The following is an 18,154-nucleotide window of genomic DNA, read 5'->3' as shown; positions in this document are numbered from 1 at the left end:
TCGTTTCTTACTGACAGGTCCCAAACTCTGGATCTGGATGACAATTCATCTAAACCATTCGGGGCGGGGTGCCACAGGGCTCTTCTCTTAGCCCAACACTTTTTAACATATATGTGGCACTTCTAGCGGATGTTATTAGATCTTTTAGCTTCCAGCTCACCTCCTATGCTGACGAGACACAAATTGTGTTGTCACTGACTTATGGAGGCGAGAAAGAGACTGGGGATTGTTTCAATGAGTGTATGAGTGCCATATCCAGCTGGATGTCCTCCAACTGTCTAAAGCTTAACTCTAATAAGACTGAGGTCTTAAAGTTCGGGAATAATCCTTTGGTGTGGACACCGGAATGGTGGCCAGAAGATCTGGGCCTTTGCCCTATGCCAGCTGAGAAGGCCAAAAACCTGGGGGTATTGGTGGATAACAAACTCACCATGGGGGATCAAGTAAGCTTGGTAACCCCAGCCTGCTTTATGATTCTTAGAATCATAAGGAAAATTAGGTTCTTCCTGACCGAGAGCAATCTCAAGACAGTGCTCATGGCCCTTATAACATCACGTTTGGACTATTGTAATAGCCTATATTTGAACATACAAAAACAACATGTGAACAGGCTCCAATTAGTCCAAAACGCAGCTGCCAGACTGCCGTCTGGAACACCTAGAGTTGCCTCCGTTAAAGGTGAGCTTAAGAAGCTACACTGGCTCCCAATGAAACAAAGAACTCGCTTTAAGGCTCTCTGTATAGTTTTTAAAGCTATTAACGTAATCGGCCCGAGTTCCTTAGGCAAAAGTTTCACTGGTACATTCCTGGGAGAATGTTACGATCTACCAGTGCTAAACAAATGCAAGTCTCCATGCCAAAAAGAGTAAACTGGGGAGGCAGGAGTTTTACTCACTGTGCCTCGAGAGCTTGCAACAAGCTTCCCTTTTCCCTCAAAACTGCCCCAAATCTTCTCCCGTTCCGGAAGAGCCTGAAAACATGGCTCTTTTCGCAGTAGCATTCTTTCAGCTTTCCAGGAAGACCAGTACTTAGCGCCAGGACACCCAAGGGCTATACAAGTGCAAATAAAATAACATAACATAACATGAAAGCACACATCAAATCAATGGCAAAAAGTGCCCAATTTCACTTGAACTATATTAGAAAAGTGAAACCATTCATTTCTACGGCATACCTCAAATTGGTAGTCCAGTCCTTAGTTCTCTCAAGGATTGAATATGGATGCACAACTTTAGCAGCTCTATAAAACATTTCCACAGCACCACTAAAAGCATGTCTCAATGCGGCCGTAAGACTCATCACCGTATCTAGGAAATTCAACCATATCTTCCCACTCGTTAAACTGGTTACTATACGAAGCCAGAATTCAACTTAAACTGGCATGAATTACCCACAAAGCGCTCCACTACAAAACACCAGGGTACGTAGCCCAGAAAATTGAGCGATCAGGGGGAAGCAGACCAGCCAAGAGTGCCAGGGAGCTGCTGCTGAAACCACCCATCTTCAGGAAGAAGAAAACGTATGACAGAGCTTTCTCCGGAGCAGCCCCCAGAATCTGGAACTCACTCACTCCAAACATTAGGAACATTCAAGAGGGAAGCGAAGATCTTCCTAATGAGCAAGTTCCTTTTGTAGGCTAGACTGTTCATCACTAGCACTGTGATATAGGTGTTTCCAAAACAGAACAACAATGTATGTAAAGATAAAGTCACCAGTTATGCTGTGAATAATCTTTTACGCTACTGTACTACTCGAGACTCGTGGTGATGTAGAATGCACGGAAAAAGACACACCGGAACTATTTGTATAGGAATACTCTTACACCTTCTACACTACTCAGTTAAAAAAATATATATAATTATTGTAACCATGAAGATAGACATGTACAGGAATATATATATATATATATATATATATATATATATATATATATATATATATATATATATATCACGAACCGTCCTGCCGCAGAGGGAGCGCTTTGCAAGTTGGTGCTAGACTGCCGTGAGAAGGAACCATCAGGTTCGAAACGCGTAGGCTTTCACAGTGTGCTGAATAAATCTAACTTCTAACAAGCGGAGTGCTGGATTATATTTTTTTTCATGAGTGGATATATATATGTATATATATATATATATATATATATTTGTTAATACTGATATTCAAGCTGTATCTCAAACCTACCTCATGTCACTGTATATATATGTATGCTAATACTGCTATACAAGCTGTATATCTAACCTACCTCATGTAACTGTGAAGCGCTCTGATACCCAAAGGTCACGTTCGCGCTATATAAAACTCTTTAAATAAAACAAAATTTAAAAAAATTCTTGCTGATCTTGACATGATATGGTCCAAAATATCCGCGTCTCTTCCCCTAAGGCACTCGCTCCCCTAGGTGACGGCTGGGATTAGCTTTGCTTGTAAGACCTGTAGTAGTATACTGAAGCTTGAGACTGCAGTTTTAAGTGTGAGAGATTTTAAAGCTACCACTCTTGAGTTACCTCTCCGCTTTATGGCTTCTTTTTGTAATTTGAAAGTGCCCTTGTTGTCGATTTGTCACCCCTAGATACTTGTATTCGTCCACGACTTTCATGGGTGCTCCTGCCAGATACCTGTGATAACTAGATGTGATCTTTTTCTGGTTAAGGCGCATGACCTTCGACTTGTCTAGGTACATCGTTAGGCCGTTAGATGCTGCATGACTGGTTGTGTCTAGCAGGTGCTGAAGACTAATTGGAGTTTGGCTGATCAGTACAACATCGTAAGCGTACAGTAGATTGGAGAGGGACAACCCCCAATCTAGGAGGGTGTGAGTTGCTGATGTTTAATTTTGATGAAAGGTCTGCCATGAACAGATAAAAAAGTGTCAGAGCTAGCACACACCCCTGTTTCAGTCCCCTTGTTGTTGGTAATTTCCTAGACAGGAACTCGCCGGTTCCTAACTTAACTTGGACCCACATGTTGGTATGGGATTTTCATCTTCTCTAGTTTGGCCCATAGTTTGTTCCTGTCAATGCTGTGAAAAGCTGCGGAGAAATTGATTAAACAAAGAAAGAGGGGGGGTTTTGCTGCTTTAATGCCATTGATCAGTAGCGTCAGGGCAACTAGGTTTGTGATGGTTCCCGTACCTTTACAGAAGCCTGTCTGATTGATGGGAATACGTGATTTTTCATTTGGCCAAGCTGTCAGGTCGTCCAGAAGGAGTCCAGCATAATATTCCGCCTCAATGCCAATTAAGGTTATGAGCCGGTAGCTGTTTGCTTTGTTCTTATCTCCCTTCTTTAAATTGGGGATGTCATGGAGCCTTTCAAGGAGTCTGGTATGATGCCCCGCCTCCCATTTGTTCAAACATTAGTAATAGCATGGCAGCCCAATAGTCTGGGTCAGTTTTGAATAACATTGGGGGGATCCAGTTGGGGGCCGGTGCGCCCTCCGGCTTGCCTTTGGCTATCCGGTTCTCGATCTGAAACATCCTGGATTGAAGGAGGCTTGTTTGTGTTGCACTGGTGGACTGACAAGGCCCCAACTGTCCCGTAGAGGGGCTTTCCTCTTTTAAGTTGAAGTGATGAGAGGTGGGCTGCCCAGGTTTTCTCCGCTAAATGAGAGTTGATACCTTGAAAGTTGGAGTTTTCAATTTGTCTTCCACTTCCCTTCGAAAAACCTGAGGCAACTGCTCACAGGGGAAACACGAAGACGCGTGTCATAACATGGAACTCCGCTTTCTTAACGCTGCCTGAGAGTTTATTAAAATACCGGCATTCGACCATCTTTGGGTTTGGATATAGTTAACAGAATTTACCAATCCAGGTTTTACAGCGTGAGGAATTGCCCAATTAAAACCGTATAGTGAAATAGTACAATATTCAAGATTGGATTTTGACACAAGCCTCCTGTTGTCAAGACATCGAATGGAAAATATACATCTATCTAGGATAGGAAACCCAAAATTATTGAAGAGAAACCTGGTCAATTGAGCAGTGTGTATAATAGGATTTTTTGGATTCATATGGACTGATCCCAGTTGGAGTGGGAATTACGACCACTACACCCCGAGAAGGGGTCACCAAAGAGATCCCTGTGTTGCCCCGTCTAATATGTCCTGAAGAAGACTCGCATGGCCCAGGCATAATCAACCGTAAGGCCGCAAGACGAGTCGAAACGTCGACACTTATCAAAAACCTGGACCACTAACTATATCTCTCTCTGTGATATAGTGCAGACATTTATCACATCCTATGTCTCAGAATAATACTAGGGAGTTTATTTGGACTAATTGAAGTGGCCAGGTTGTACTGTTCCGGCATTCACTGGCTGGTTGTTTTTGAAATTATTGAAATTATCTTATTTATAATCTTGTGTGATTTATTTTCTTTTCACCTTATCACCTTCACGTTCTTTTGACACCCTTTGCTATACTGCACGCTCTAATACGGGGCAATGTGTATAAACTGTGAATTGGTTTTCAAATCTTGAATATGACAATAGATTAAAAATATTGCATATATATTTGGAGTTTGTTGCTGTTGCCATTCTTTTATGTTCATCATTAATTGAGGAGGGCTGTTTAAATAACATATGCCCTTTAACTGAATAAGTTTTGATTCATTGTTCGTCTAGAAATATACAGGTCTCGGACCATTGTTTAATTGGGAATTGGGTCACCCTTGTGAGCCTCTGTATAGTGTACCCTAGGTACCCAGGGCATAGGTGCATCCAAGGCCTACCAGGGGCTGCAGCATGTATTATGCCACCCCTTGCTGGCCATCCAAACTGACACCACAGGTTGATCACTCAGCTTTGGTAAGGTGGTGTAATAACCCCTTACTTAGATATAGTATACCTATATCTAACCTTATATATAGACACATATATACCTATAAGTCACTCCTATGGCAGGCCTTGACAATCCTGAAGGCAGAGTGCGTGGTTTTATGTGAGTGGGGGCTCTAGCATGAGCTGAGCCTGTCTGCAGCTTTCGGAGCCATCTCCTTATAGCTGTTCTATGATATAGCCAGACCATATACTCGTAAGTGCATTATAATCCTCACGGTTAATGCTAACTTTGGTTTGGCTTTATCAAAACATGTTGTGTAAGGTGTCATACGCCCGCCAGTTCTGGCAACGGGGGTAGCATTCCACCCTTCTAGAGGGAGAAGACATGTAGTTACTGCTTTACCCGGTTAAAGTTAAACAGAGCCTCAGCATCACACAATGGATGCTGGTGCCACAGACACGAGTCTGACCTCCTGCAGCTGGATGAAACTCCTGCAAGGGAGGCCTGGACAATAAGTTTCCTGTCGAGGGAGGTGCTAGCACCACCCCAGACTGCCTGTAGTGAATTGGGGAAGGGTGGGTTCAATGGAAAGATGCTTTTTCAGACACTGCCTGGGGCACACAAGGTGCTCCATGCATAGCCCGGTTCAAACCAGTTGCTGGTGCACTCCAGCCCCAGCTCTGGCGTGAAACTGGACAAAGGGAAAGGGGTGTAACCACCCCCTTCCCAGGTTCCACCCATAGGAGGGACCTGGCAGGTAATCCAGCCCCTTAGATTAGTATAAAGAAAGGAGCTGTGTCTAGAGACATTAGATTATCCTGGACTGAAACTCTGAAACAAAACTCTAGGACCTTCGACGTTCTATTCTGACTAGAAGACTGAAGACATCTCCCTTGTGGTCAAGGAGTGACCACCCTCTGCAAAAAGCACCACCAGTAATTTGCCGGTTTGCTTTGTCGACGCTCCCGCCGGAACCCGAAGACTCAGCGACTCAGGACCTGGACTTCCAGTCTTCTCCAACTCCGATCCACATCCACAGCAAAGCTGAGACCCGTGGCGGACACGAGAGACGTGGGACCGGACACCATGGACTACCTGCTCTTTGCTAACCGTGCAGCTTCTGAGGTATCCTCGAAGTTGTGCATTGAGGTTTGAAAAGCCCTAGACCCGAGCATCATTTGCACCAAAGCTCAGCCCTCCATACTCCACGAGTGCCGCGTGAGACCTGCGCCTGCATTTCCGCTCAACGCGTCTTCCCGGTTGCTAGCCCGTTGGCTAGTTAGTCCTCCGAAGACTTCCTTCTGAAACTACACCACTTGCCTGGTTGCTCCGGGCTGGCTCCAGCTTCCCTGCGAAGGAGAAGCTCCCCAGACCTTGCTGGTCTGACCTGAAGCCAATCTTCCCATCCTGCGTGGATTGCGTTTGCCAATGTTTGTTGGGTCCAATCAGGATACCGACGCTGCACTCAACATGATCCTTCGTGGGACAGCTCGAATCCAGCTCCTACTCATCGTCGACGCCTCCTGTTTCTCGTGGCTGCAGAGACAAGCTTCGCCTCTTCACCTGATTGCATCTCAACATCGCCTGGTTCCTTCCTGGTTCCTTCCTGGTCACTGGCTCGTGACCCAGACTCTGTCCCTTCTGCTTTCAGGTTCTTCACTACTCCAATCCACCCTTGGATCCACCCGGACACTTTTCTCCTGGTCGCCTGCAGCACTTTCTTGCAGCTCTCCGTAGGAAACAGCGACGAAACTCGACACGAAAAGGCACCTATTCACCCGGCTTCCCTGGGTGAGGTGACTCGAGTACTCCGGTGCTCCCTTGGGTGTTAACTATCCAAGTGTCCTAGTTTAAAAGGGTTCTACCTTAGTCCATCCGGAAGTGTCCTGAATCGACTACTTTGTAACTTTTAGGTTCCCATTATAACTCTATGGTAACTCGCGTGTGTGTTTAGATACTGCACGCGTCTCCCGTGGGCCTCCTACTTCCTAACCTTTGGTTGTTCTGTGTAGCCCCAGCATTTTCTTAGGCCCTAGGCCTATTCACTATTCCTGAAGTGGTTCTTATACCACTAACTTAGTATATGGTTCGTGAGGCCCCTGGGGCAGAATTGTATTTGTGCAACTTATTGTATGCTTATTGAGTAACTTGTACTGTATCTCGATCTCTGACCTCATAAAGAGTGCAGAGGGGTTGTGTTAGAAATAAAAATAAATACATATACATTTTATATATACCTTGAACTTCACATACACCAGCCGTCGATTAACACCTCGACGAAAGCACATGTAGCACGCACGAGCAGTTTACTGAATCTTCAACAAACCTTCTGGGAGAGCCCTCTCGGACCTTCGGGTGCAGATCCCCTGCGTCCTCCCAGCCTGGTAGCATGCACAAGAATATGCCTCACACATCTCTGTACTGCATGGCCTTTCTTCTTCAGAGTGCAACTTTTAACTCCAATCACATTGCGTCATCAACTTTATTTAAACACACCCAGCCACACCCACCACTTACTTCATCTGTACAGAGTCACTCTGGGACCAGAAGGGTCCTGCTAAACAAAAACATTCAAGACACTACAGAGTGTCAGCTCTCCATCATACAGAAAATGCAGAATAATTAGAGTACAATCATGCAGACAGATGGAACACCCTTCTAAAGGGGTGGGGGCCCCACAGGGCTGTAACATGAGCGAACTCCTGGGCCACGGACCAGCTCTCTAGGGAAGGGCCCGCACCAGCTCTCTGGGGGAGGGCCCGCACCAGCTCTCTAGGGGAGGGCCCCGCACCAGCTCTCTAGGGGAGGGCCCCGCACCAGCTCTCTAGGGAAGGGCCCGCACCAGCTCTCTGGGGGAGGGCCCCGCACCAGCTCTATAGGGGAGGGTCCGCACCAGCTCTCTAGGGGAGGGCCCCGCACCAGCTCTCTAGGGTAGGGCCCGCACCAGCTCTCAAGGGGAGGGCCCGCACCAGCTCTCAAGGGGAGGGCCCGCACCAGCTCTCTAGGGGAGGGCCCCGCACCAGCTCTCTAGGGGAGGGCCCGCACCAGCTCTCTAGGGGAGGGCCCGCACCAGCTCTCTAGGGGAGGGCCCCGCACCAGCTCTCTAGGGGAGGGCCCGCACCAGCTCTCTAGGGGAGGGCCCGCACCAGCTCTCAAGGGGAGGGCCCGCACCAGCTCTCTAGGGGAGGGTCCGCACCAGCTCTCTAGGGGAGTGCACAGCACCAGCTCTCTGGGGGAGGGCCCCGCACCAGCTCTCTAGGGGAGGGTCCGCACCAGCTCTCTAGGGGAGGGCCCCGCACCAGCTCTCTAGGGTAGGGCCCGCACCAGCTCTCTGGGGGAGGGCCCCGCACCAGCTCTCTAGGGGAGGGTCCGCACCAGCTCTCTAGGGGAGGGCCCCGCACCAGCTCTCTAGGGTAGGGCCCGCACCAGCTCTCTGGGGGAGGGCCCCGCACCAGCTCTCTAGGGGAGGGTCCGCACCAGCTCTCTAGGGGAGGGCCCCGCACCAGCTCTCTAGGGTAGGGCCCGCACCAGCTCTCAAGGGGAGGGCCCGCACCAGCTCTCAAGGGGAGGGCCCGCACCAGCTCTCTAGGGGAGGGCCCCGCACCAGCTCTCTAGGGGAGGGCCCGCACCAGCTCTCTAGGGGAGGGCCCCGCACCAGCTCTCTAGGGGAGGGCCCGCACCAGCTCTCAAGGGGAGGGCCCCGCACCAGCTCTCTAGGGGAGGGCCCGCACCAGCTCTCTAGGGGAGGGCCCCGCACCAGCTCTTTAGGGAAGGGCCCCGGACCAGCTCTCTTGGGAAGGGCCAGCACCAGAACTGTAAAGAAGGACACCAGAGCAGCAGAGTAAGGGAGGGCTCTGCTCAACCAGTGTATGGGAGGGCCCGCACCAGCACTGAAAGGGATCTTGAGATTTTAACCTCCCTATGGTTTCTGTCTTAGGCCTCCTCCGGCCCCACATTCAACATTGACTACGAGAATGACTGCTTCCTGAAGGATGGGCTCAAGTTCCAGTACGTCTCCGGAAGCATCCACTACTTCCGCATCCCGCCAGAGTACTGGAAGGACCGTCTCCTGAAGATGTACATGGCCGGGCTCAACGCCATCCAGATGTAAGTGGCATCTCTGAGGCGGCGAAAGCTGCTGCTTGGGGAGTAAGAAGGGAGGAGAGGGTACAGGGGGTAGAAGTTACACATTAGGATTGTAGTAACAAGGGTTCAACTGGAGCTGGCAAAAAGAGGTACATATTACTGCGTGGGATTGTAGTAATTAGGGTAGTAAGAGTGGACATGACAGGATTGTGTAGAAATTACTGCTTATGGTTGTGGTAAGAATGGTGTTAAAGAGGAGAAGGCAGGAGGGGGTAGAAGTTACTGTAAAGACCAGTAGCAAGGGAGTTCACAGGGTAAGAGGGGTAGAAGGGATGCCTGGGATGTCTCCCTGTAGCCATGCGCTATATAAGTGCGTAGTCATTCATTCATTCAAAGTTACTGCATGGGATTGTATTAATAAGAGCAGTAAGAGTGGAGAGGACAGGATTGGTTAGAAGTCATTGTTTATGATTGTGGTAAGAATTGTGCAAAGTAAAGAAGGCAGGAGGGGGTAGAAGTTACTGTTGAAGACTAGTAACAAGGGAGTTCACAGGGTAAGAGGGGTGGAAGGTAGTACTTTGTACTGTAGTAGTAAGAGTGAAGAATGGAGAAGGTAATAGAGAGCAGAACCTACTGCTTAGTATTCTAGTGAGGGTGTACAGTGAAGAGGACAGGTAGGGGTAGAAGTTATATTTTAAGATTGTGATGGCAAGGGTTTAGAGTGGAGAGGGTAGGCGGGGATAAAAGCTACTGCTAAAGGTTGTAGTAAAGCTGTGGAGCTTGGAGCACAGGAGAGGGTAGAAGACTTTAGTAGCATGTGTAGGGCGGAAAGGACAGAATGTTGAAACACAAGAGTCTTAAGTGCTGAGGGCAGTAGGGGCAGAAGTTACTGCCTAGGATTGTAGTTTACCAGGGTGTAAAGTGGGGAGAGGAGAAGTTACAGAAACTGAGCAAGTGCAAAGACAAGTAACACCAGTACTAAGATAGTAGAGGTGCTCATGCCATCCACAGACAGATGTTACAGCAGTTCACATCAGCACTCAAAGAGCAGACAAGAAATAAATACCTTCGCTCACTCCTGCATGCGTGGCTTTAGACACACACCAGAATGATTGACACAAGTCAGACACACACACACAGCATGCACCCTTTCCCTCTAGCCCACCCCTTGTACACTGGTGCAGCCTGTGTACCCTCTGAACGTGCGCCTCCTCTAGACTTGATATGGAGTGTGATGGTGAAGCCGCTGTGGCGGGGAGTGGGGGAAGGTGTGGTTTTCAGACTCATGAGTTGGATATGGAGATCTGATGACGGAGTGGGGGAAGGATGGACATCTTCTCTGTACTGATGTCTGATGGTGGAGTAGGGATGCTGAAGGAATGGTGACGGGATAGCGCCTCACCTCTCTGGATTGCATATGAAGCTATGATGGTGGAGCAGGTTCGAACACAGGGGAGACAGGGGCTACTGGGGCCCAATCCTGGGTGTTTATTTTTATAGAACCTTTTATTTGAGACGAGGAGCCTACACAGTGATCAATTTTGAGTGTACATATGTCTGAATGTATACTAGCAGGGGCTTCGCTATACATCCGAAGTCCCATAATCATTTCAAACCATTTACATTGGGGCTGCCAATGTCAGGCATTCCCATAACAACACCCGCCCATGGTCGGGGGGATCACATATCCCTCCCCTGTAATCATTCCATTTTCCCCAAATCTGTGTCCATTTAGTGGGGCATCCCCTGGATTCATATACAGCTTTCTCTGTTATCATACACCAATCCATGTCTTTGGCCAGTCAACCAGCATTGGTGGTTCCTTCGCCCTCCACCGTCTAGCGACATTTCTCTTGGCAATTGCCATCCCCAGTGTCACGCATGTCCTGTCTTTGGTGCGTAGATCAGTGGGGCCCCAAATATTTAGGAGACATAGTTTAATGTTGCAGTGGATTGGGCAGCCCATTACGCTTTCCATGCATTTCTTCAAGGACGACCGGTGTCTCTGAATTATTGTACATTCCGAGAGTGTATGTATAAAAGTACCCTCCAGTCCACATTCCCTCACGCACCCTGCGACCTCACTATAACCCATCTTCACTAACATGGGCCCCGCTAGGTATATTCGATGGAGTATTTTCAGCTGCACGAGACGTAGCCTGGAAGATTTAGCAATTTCTTTAGGAGAGGCCAGGGCTTCAAGCCATTCATCATCCTTCAGGCTGGCGACATTGTAATCCCATTTGGCCCTTAGTCGAACTAGAGGGTCTGTCATGTTATTAACGAGTTTTCTATATATTAACGATATGGCTTTTTCCGGAAGATTCCCATCTAGGACCCTATCATCATGCGGGGTGGAGTCTGGTGGCGTCTCTCCCTGTGTGATCACCGCGAGTCCAACCCTGGTTGTTGAGGGCATGTGCCACTGGTGTTCGGGGGTCCACTCCGATGTGGCTCTGCAAACTGGGCCACATACAACCCTTTCTGCACTTGTCTCTCAAGGTAGCGAGCAGTCACAGGCTTCTCAGTGTCACGACCTAAGAACTCAACAACCAACCAGTAGACACAAGAACTCCAATGTCCAGCCCAGTGCTTCTCCTTTATGCAAAATGAAGTACTTCAATCACAGAGCAAGGGTAAATACTACACCATTTAATTGGTTTAGCAAATGCAGATTTTTACCCCTGGTTATGCTCTCCAGTAAGCAGAAGACCACTCTCTTTCCATTACTCCCTCACCTGTGACCCTAGTAACTATAGCCTTCAGTGCCCTGTGGGCAGAGGCATGAATTAGGCACAGATGCAGACTACTTCACCATGACCCCCACGGTTTCAAGTGTGCCGCTCCCTTCAGTATCTCTTATCCCACTGATTGCATTTGGTCTGAAAGTCACAAGTCCTCGTGCCTGCAGCAGGCGTTGTAATCCTGTTCTATCCACTGGCACGCACTAGCAGCTCAGTGGTTCGGCAGATAGGGTTGGGGCGACATATCCTACATCCTAGGCCTGCATCCGTGGCAGCCTACGTTCAGAGCAGGAATCAAAGTGGGAATAGGGGGCCCTGAGGGAGGTGCATGGCGTCTTCCTCTGTGAGCGATGGCACCACTCGTGCTAGGTACACGAGTGTGTTCCCCTGCCCGGAGTGCCCGACTGCATGCACAACTGGCATCCTGACTTCTACTGCTGCCCTGGAGTTACTCTAATCCAAGGCAGAGGCCTAGGCCCGTCAAAGCTAGGTCCCACGATTGGAGGGAGCGCACCGCGCGTGGCCTCTGGTGGCGGAGAGAGGACCAGTGCCCATGTCCTGGATTGACCACATAAGGCAGAACCAGCCCTATTGGCCCGTGCTTTGACAAGCATCACTTTACACAAAGGCTGTGTCTGGAGAGCAGTCTGGAGGCGACGTGTGAAATTGAACCACCCTCATCTTGAGACACTTCGGCTACATGTATTGTAGAAGCACTGGGCTGGGCAGTGATATCATTGGGTGGTGTTGAGTGCGGAGCCTGTCGACCCGCGCTAGCCCCCTTGAGAGTAAGCGCTGAAGGGGTTGTGCTTGGTTCTGTTCGCACAGTAAGCCGAGTCCTGGGCCGGTAGAGGCAAATGCCTCCAGTCCCCCCAGCTGGGTCCCTGGAGCCCCTGCCCGGCTGACAGGTGCTCACTTTGGGCTCTCTGAAGTCTCGCGATTGGAGCCTGCGTACTCTACGTTCACACTAATGCTCGTTGCACCGCTAATGTATGATTAAGACTCCCTGTTTCCCGTTTTTTTAAAAAAAAAACTCTTTTTATTAGTTAACCAAACAACAAACAGAGATAACACTCAGGTGGAAGCCAGCAATAGTTACATATGTTAGGTCCATTTGGTACAGGAGTATTAACATTACAATAACTGTTAGGGATCAAGGGGATCCCGGAGCGTCCAAATCCAGACTCGGTGTAGGTGCCTCGCAGATATCCCCGCGATGAGCATTCCACGCACCCCATATCTTCCCCCATTTACGCGGGCAGCCCCTAGCCAGGTACACCGCGCGCTCTCTAAACATGCACCAGTCAAGATCGTCCGCCCACTTCCCAATCTGGGGCGGCTGACGCGCCCCCCACAACTGCGCAATGTTGCGCTTGGCTACCATACACACCAGCGTAACCCACTGCTTCTGATATTCATTGAGGTCCGTCGGCTCCCACACATTCAGCAAACATCTCCGTGCCTCGAGGCCCACCTCCTGTCCCAGTACCGCCCTCATTTCCTCGTGTACAGCCCTCCAGTATAATTGCGCATAAGAGCAGTTCCAAATGATGTGAATCAGGGTACCCTCCTCGCCGCACTCTCTCCTGCACTCTCCACTCTCAGCCCGTCCCATTCGCACCAAGCGTGGGCCCGTCACATAAGTCCTATGCAGGATTTTCAGCTGAACCAGGCGTAATCTCATTTATATCGCCACGACTTTGGAAGATGACACAGCCTCAGTCCAGTCCTCATCATAAAGTTCCAACCCGTCTGCAGTCCACTGCGCCCTAAGCTTCACAAGTGGGTCCCCGATATTATTAATCAGCTTCCGGTAGATGAGGGATGTGGTCTTCTCAGGCAGGTGGCCGTCTAGAACCCGGTCCTCAAGGGAGGAAGCCTCAGGGAGTTCAGCACCCTTCGGGACATGCCTGACAAAGGCATGTCTCACCAGCAGGGACCGGAAGTACTCGTGTTGATGCAGACTATACCGGGCCACCAAGGTCTCGAACGGCAAAATAGAGTCTTTCCCCCAGACGTCTTTAATCTGGGAGATGCCAAGAAGGTCCCATTTATCGAACCCCTTCAACTTCCACAAGCTCCCCAGCTTCTCCGAATTAAACAAAGGGCTGGAAAGCATGAGCCTCCCAGCTCATCCGAGACTCCTAGTGGCCACATGCCAAACCCTCACCGCATGAGCAGTCGGGCCAATCAATGGATACTTGACCATCCTCGCATACAGTGCCCTTCCGATCTCCCGACCGGGGGAAAGGTTCCGATCCATGGCGTAACCGGGATCACCCGGCACGCCATACACAATATGGTTGATGGCGGCCAGATGTGAGGCCCAATAATATTTGCGCAGATCGGGGAGACCGATGCCCCTATCGTACCACGCCAAGGTCAGTTTGTTAAAGGCTATGCGAGCTCCACCGTCCCACAGGAGGTGTCTCTGCAATGACTCTATTCCCTTGAAATAGGAAGGGGGCACCGGGTCCATCGAGTTTTGTAGGGCGTAAAGGAATCTCGGCAAGGCCATCATCTTGAAGAGCGGCCCTACCGACCAAGGATAATGGGAGGGCGCACCAGCGTTCCACGTCTACCTTACACCGCGCCAGCGGTACAGCCAGATTACGATCGAAGCGTAGCTTCGGATCAAGTGTGACAAATAACCCTAGATATTTGAAGCCCTCTGCCTCTACTCTAATGGGACAGGACCGTGGAAGTTCTGGGGGGGCCACCGGCTAAGGAATATATCACTGACTTGTCCCAGTTAATCATAAGTCCCGAGTACCTCCCAGAGACCTCAAGAATAATATCGGAGAGAGGTCTTAGGTCTCGTGAGGTAGAGCAGGACATCATCCACGTAGAGGGAGATTTTGTCTTCCCACTCAGGTGTCCACCTTATGCCCCGTATCGAGGGGTCCCATCTCACCCAAGCCGCCAGTGGCTCCATAGCTAGTGTGAAAAGCAGGGGGGACAATGGACACCTCTGTCTGGTGCCCCTACCCAGGGCGAAGTCCTCTGACTTGCAGTTGTTGACCACCACTCTAGCCAGGGGGGATGTATAAAGAAGCCGCACCCAAGCTATGAAGTTCACGCCAAATCCCATCTTTGCCAACACCGCAAATAGGTAGGGCCACTCCACTCTGTCGAAAGCCATGGAGGCGTCCAGAGAGACCATGATCGCCTGTTCCTGCAGATGACCGGCTGATCCCAATATGCTATGGAGTCTGCGCAGATTTAGCGCGGTGTTGTGCCGCGGCATGAACCCTGACTGATCCGGGTGTACCAGTGAGGAGATCACTTTCACCAGACTAGTGGCCAATAATTTGGTCAGGATCTTGGGTTCGGCATTCAGGAGAGAAATGGGTTTGTAGGAAGAGCATAATTCCGCAGGTTTGCCAGGCTTGTGAATAATCACGATATTGGCCACCCGTTGGTCGTATGGGAGTACACCTCTGTCTCTACTGTCGGTGAACATAGCCCTCAGATAGGAAGCAAGTTTGTTAGCACTGAGTTTGTATAGTTCGACTGGAATGCCGTTCGGACCAGTGGCTTTGCCGGACTTTACCTGATGGATAGCCTGTGCGACTTCGTCATCTGTGAACGCTGAATCGAGGAAATCACGGTCCTCTTCGGATAAACTCAGCATAATTATATCTCTAATCATTTCCTCATTATCGACTTCTGTAAACCTGTCTCCCGCTGAATGTATTTCGCAAATTCATCAGCCACAGTCTGTGGGTTCGTAAGTCTACCCGAGGACCGACTCTCCAATTCAGGCACTAGTCGGGACCGACGTTCTCCCCGCACGAGCCAGGCAATAAGCTTGCCTGCTTTGTCTCCATGCTCATACACACGACTCTGTGTTGCATTATGATGCGCTAAGGCTCCTTCCCTGGCAAGATTCCTATATTCTTCCTCACGGAGCCTCAAGAGGTGGAGGCCGGCCTCTGACTGAGACTCAGCCATCCGCCTCTCCTGGGACAGGACCTCCTCCTCCTTCCCGAGCAGCACAGCCAACCCTTCTTTCTTCTTCTTGGAGACAATCGATAACACCTCCTGTTGGACAGGCCTCGTGAAGGGGCCGCTCCCTCCCCGCATAATAAGGCCCGAACGCCGGCTCTCCCGGTGTCCCCAGAAGAACCACCCCGGCAACCCACCGAAGCAACCCGCAACCCGTCCCCAACGGGACGCCTGCTCCCGAACATCCCAGCATCGGCTGTCCCGGGCCCCCGTCAGCACCATTGCCCCGGCCCAGCCGCCATCTTGGACACTACACCACTTGGCCACGTGGCCTCAGCTCGACCCCAAACCTGGGCCTGGCCAGGCCCCGACATCGAGGCACCACCATCCACCCAGGAGGTGAAGAGACCACTTGGCAGGTCAATGGGAGAGAGGAGTGTCGATGGCTCTCCCCCGCCAGGTGCCGATCGCCCCCGGTCTCCCCGGGCGCTGGCTCCACCCCCCTGCTGGGTGTCTGGACTCCCTCATCCCGGACCTCCCGACCTCCAAGCGCGAGGGTCCGGACATCAATGGAGGCCAGACCTATAACTGGGGCAGCTGCAGAGCAGGAAGGCAGTTGTATCCTGGAGTCGAGAGACACCTTGAAGAACTCATCCCTGACGGACTGCTGGCGCTGCCGCAGCCCTGCCTTGTGAACATCTCCGAAGCCTGCTGGCGCTGCCGCGGCCCTCTACATCGTGAACCATCGTCCAAGCCTGCTGGCGCTGCCGCGGCCCTCCTTCGAGAAACCATCGTCCAAGCCTGCTGGCGCTGCCGCGGCCCTCCTTCGAGAAACCATCGTCCCAGCCTGCTGGCGCTGCCGCGGCCCTCCTTCGAGAAACTATCGTCCAAGCCTGCTGGCGCTGCCGCGGCCCTCCTTCGAGAACTGTCATCCAAGCCTGCTGGCGCTGCCGCGGCCCTCCTTCGAGAACTTTCATCCAAGCCTGCTGGCGCTGCCGCGGCCCTCCTTCGGGAACTATCATCCAAGCCTGCCGGCGCTGCCGCGGCCCGACCTTGCAGACCCCTAAGCTCGAGGATTGTGAGCTTCCCTCCTGCCACACCTGTACCGGACCGGTACCAAGACTGTCCCGCTACCCTTTCCCCTACAGAGACTAGAATTGAGAGGACCCTCGTGTCCAGACCTCACTGTATCGCTGATAACCTTGTTTCAAGAATCACATATAAAGAGTGTTGACCTCAGCCTTGTGTGGTGTCCATCTGTGGGGGGGGAGTTACTCGCCTGTACGATCGCTGGAGACGGCCCTCACTGGAGGCCTCTCCCCCTGTCCTCGGCCGACCCTCCGGGTCCCCGTCTAACATTGGTGGCCAGCGGCGCGATCCGAACCAACGCGTAATCGTACAGAGAGTAACTCACCCCACGACTCAACCACAATGTCAACAAAAGAGAGCGGAACCACAGAAAACTTCCAGATGGAGAAACTAGAAGAGTACAACCACAGAGAACTAAAACAATTTTGCATAGAACTAGGCATTGCTACCACAGGACTGAGCACGAAAGAAGACTTCAAAAAGGCCCTGGAATCTTGGGCAGAGACGGGTACGGCCGTACCCCAAAACCAAAGCCTCGAGGCACCGGAAACGAACACCACTCCGACAGAAGAAAGAAGATAGGGTCTCTCCCCGGAGGAGATCCGAGAACGAGAAAAAAGCAGGCTCCATGAATTGGAGCTGGCTCGACTTCGGTTGGACGGAGAACTGAAATTGGCGGAACAAAAAATAACATTGGAACACTTGCGGCTCCGAGAGGAGCGGGAAGAGAAACAAAGACAGAGGGAGTTAGAAGAGAAAAAGCTAGCCTACGAACATGAGCGCAACCTAAAAGAAATAGAGCTTCGGAAACAGAATAAAGATCTAGGGGTGCCCGAGCGCCCGAACACTCCTGCCACTACAGACCCTAAAGTCCACATCCCCAAGGATGTCGTCAGAGAATATTACCGGAACGACGATATCCAGCAATGGTTCAAAGCCTATGAGGTAGCCATGACCTCCCACCGGATTCCCCGAAGCGACTGGGGAGCCGGGTTATGGGGGAGGTTTGTCAACGAAGGGCGAGACGCCCTGCTGCAACTCCCGGACCATCAGATGACCTCCTACGACCACATGAAAGCCGCCCTCCTCACTCGATATAGACTCACGCCCGAGATGTACCACCAGCGGTTCCGCGACTGCAAACGGATCCCGGGTACAACTTGGGTGGAGTACGTGAACTTTTTCAGCAGAGCATTCGAGGGGTGGATCAAGGGCAGCAAGGTGACCACTTACGAGCAACTCTTTGACCTTATTGTGTGGGAGCACCTCTCCAACAATTGCTTTATCGAGCTCAGGCAGAAACTGACTGAACCTCGGCAACTCGCCGCCGAGGCTGACCGATGGGAAAGCACCCGAGTTGCCCGAAACGGGCCCAGCGAACCAAACAGAACCAACCAAGGACCCCATCGCCCCCGAGGGGGAGGAGGAGGCCAGGGTCGGGGCAGAGACGCCGTCCCGGTGGCTCCCGCCAGCAACGCCCCGCCCCCGGCCGGCAGGGGAAACCCCC

General features: G+C 51.1%; 1 protein-coding gene across 3 annotated transcripts in view; it reads left to right on the top strand.

Moving 5' to 3' along the window:
• The window catches only part of GLB1L (galactosidase beta 1 like), a 415,681-nt gene that overhangs the window by 173,689 nt on the left and 223,838 nt on the right, over positions 1–18,154 (top strand). For all 3 annotated transcript variants that reach the window (XM_086954375.1, XM_086954374.1, XM_086954377.1), the window contains exon 3: positions 8,718–8,887. In XM_086954375.1, coding sequence (XP_086810501.1) covers positions 8,718–8,887 — 170 coding nt within the window. The remainder of the gene's footprint in view (positions 1–8,717; positions 8,888–18,154) is intronic.

This window comes from Lissotriton vulgaris, chromosome 2_1 (genome assembly GCF_964263255.1).
Source record: "Lissotriton vulgaris chromosome 2_1, aLisVul1.2, whole genome shotgun sequence".
Taxonomy (NCBI): domain Eukaryota; kingdom Metazoa; phylum Chordata; class Amphibia; order Caudata; family Salamandridae; genus Lissotriton; species Lissotriton vulgaris.
The sequence above is the reverse complement of the archived record's forward strand: the minus strand, read 5'-3'. Positions and strand labels throughout refer to the sequence as shown.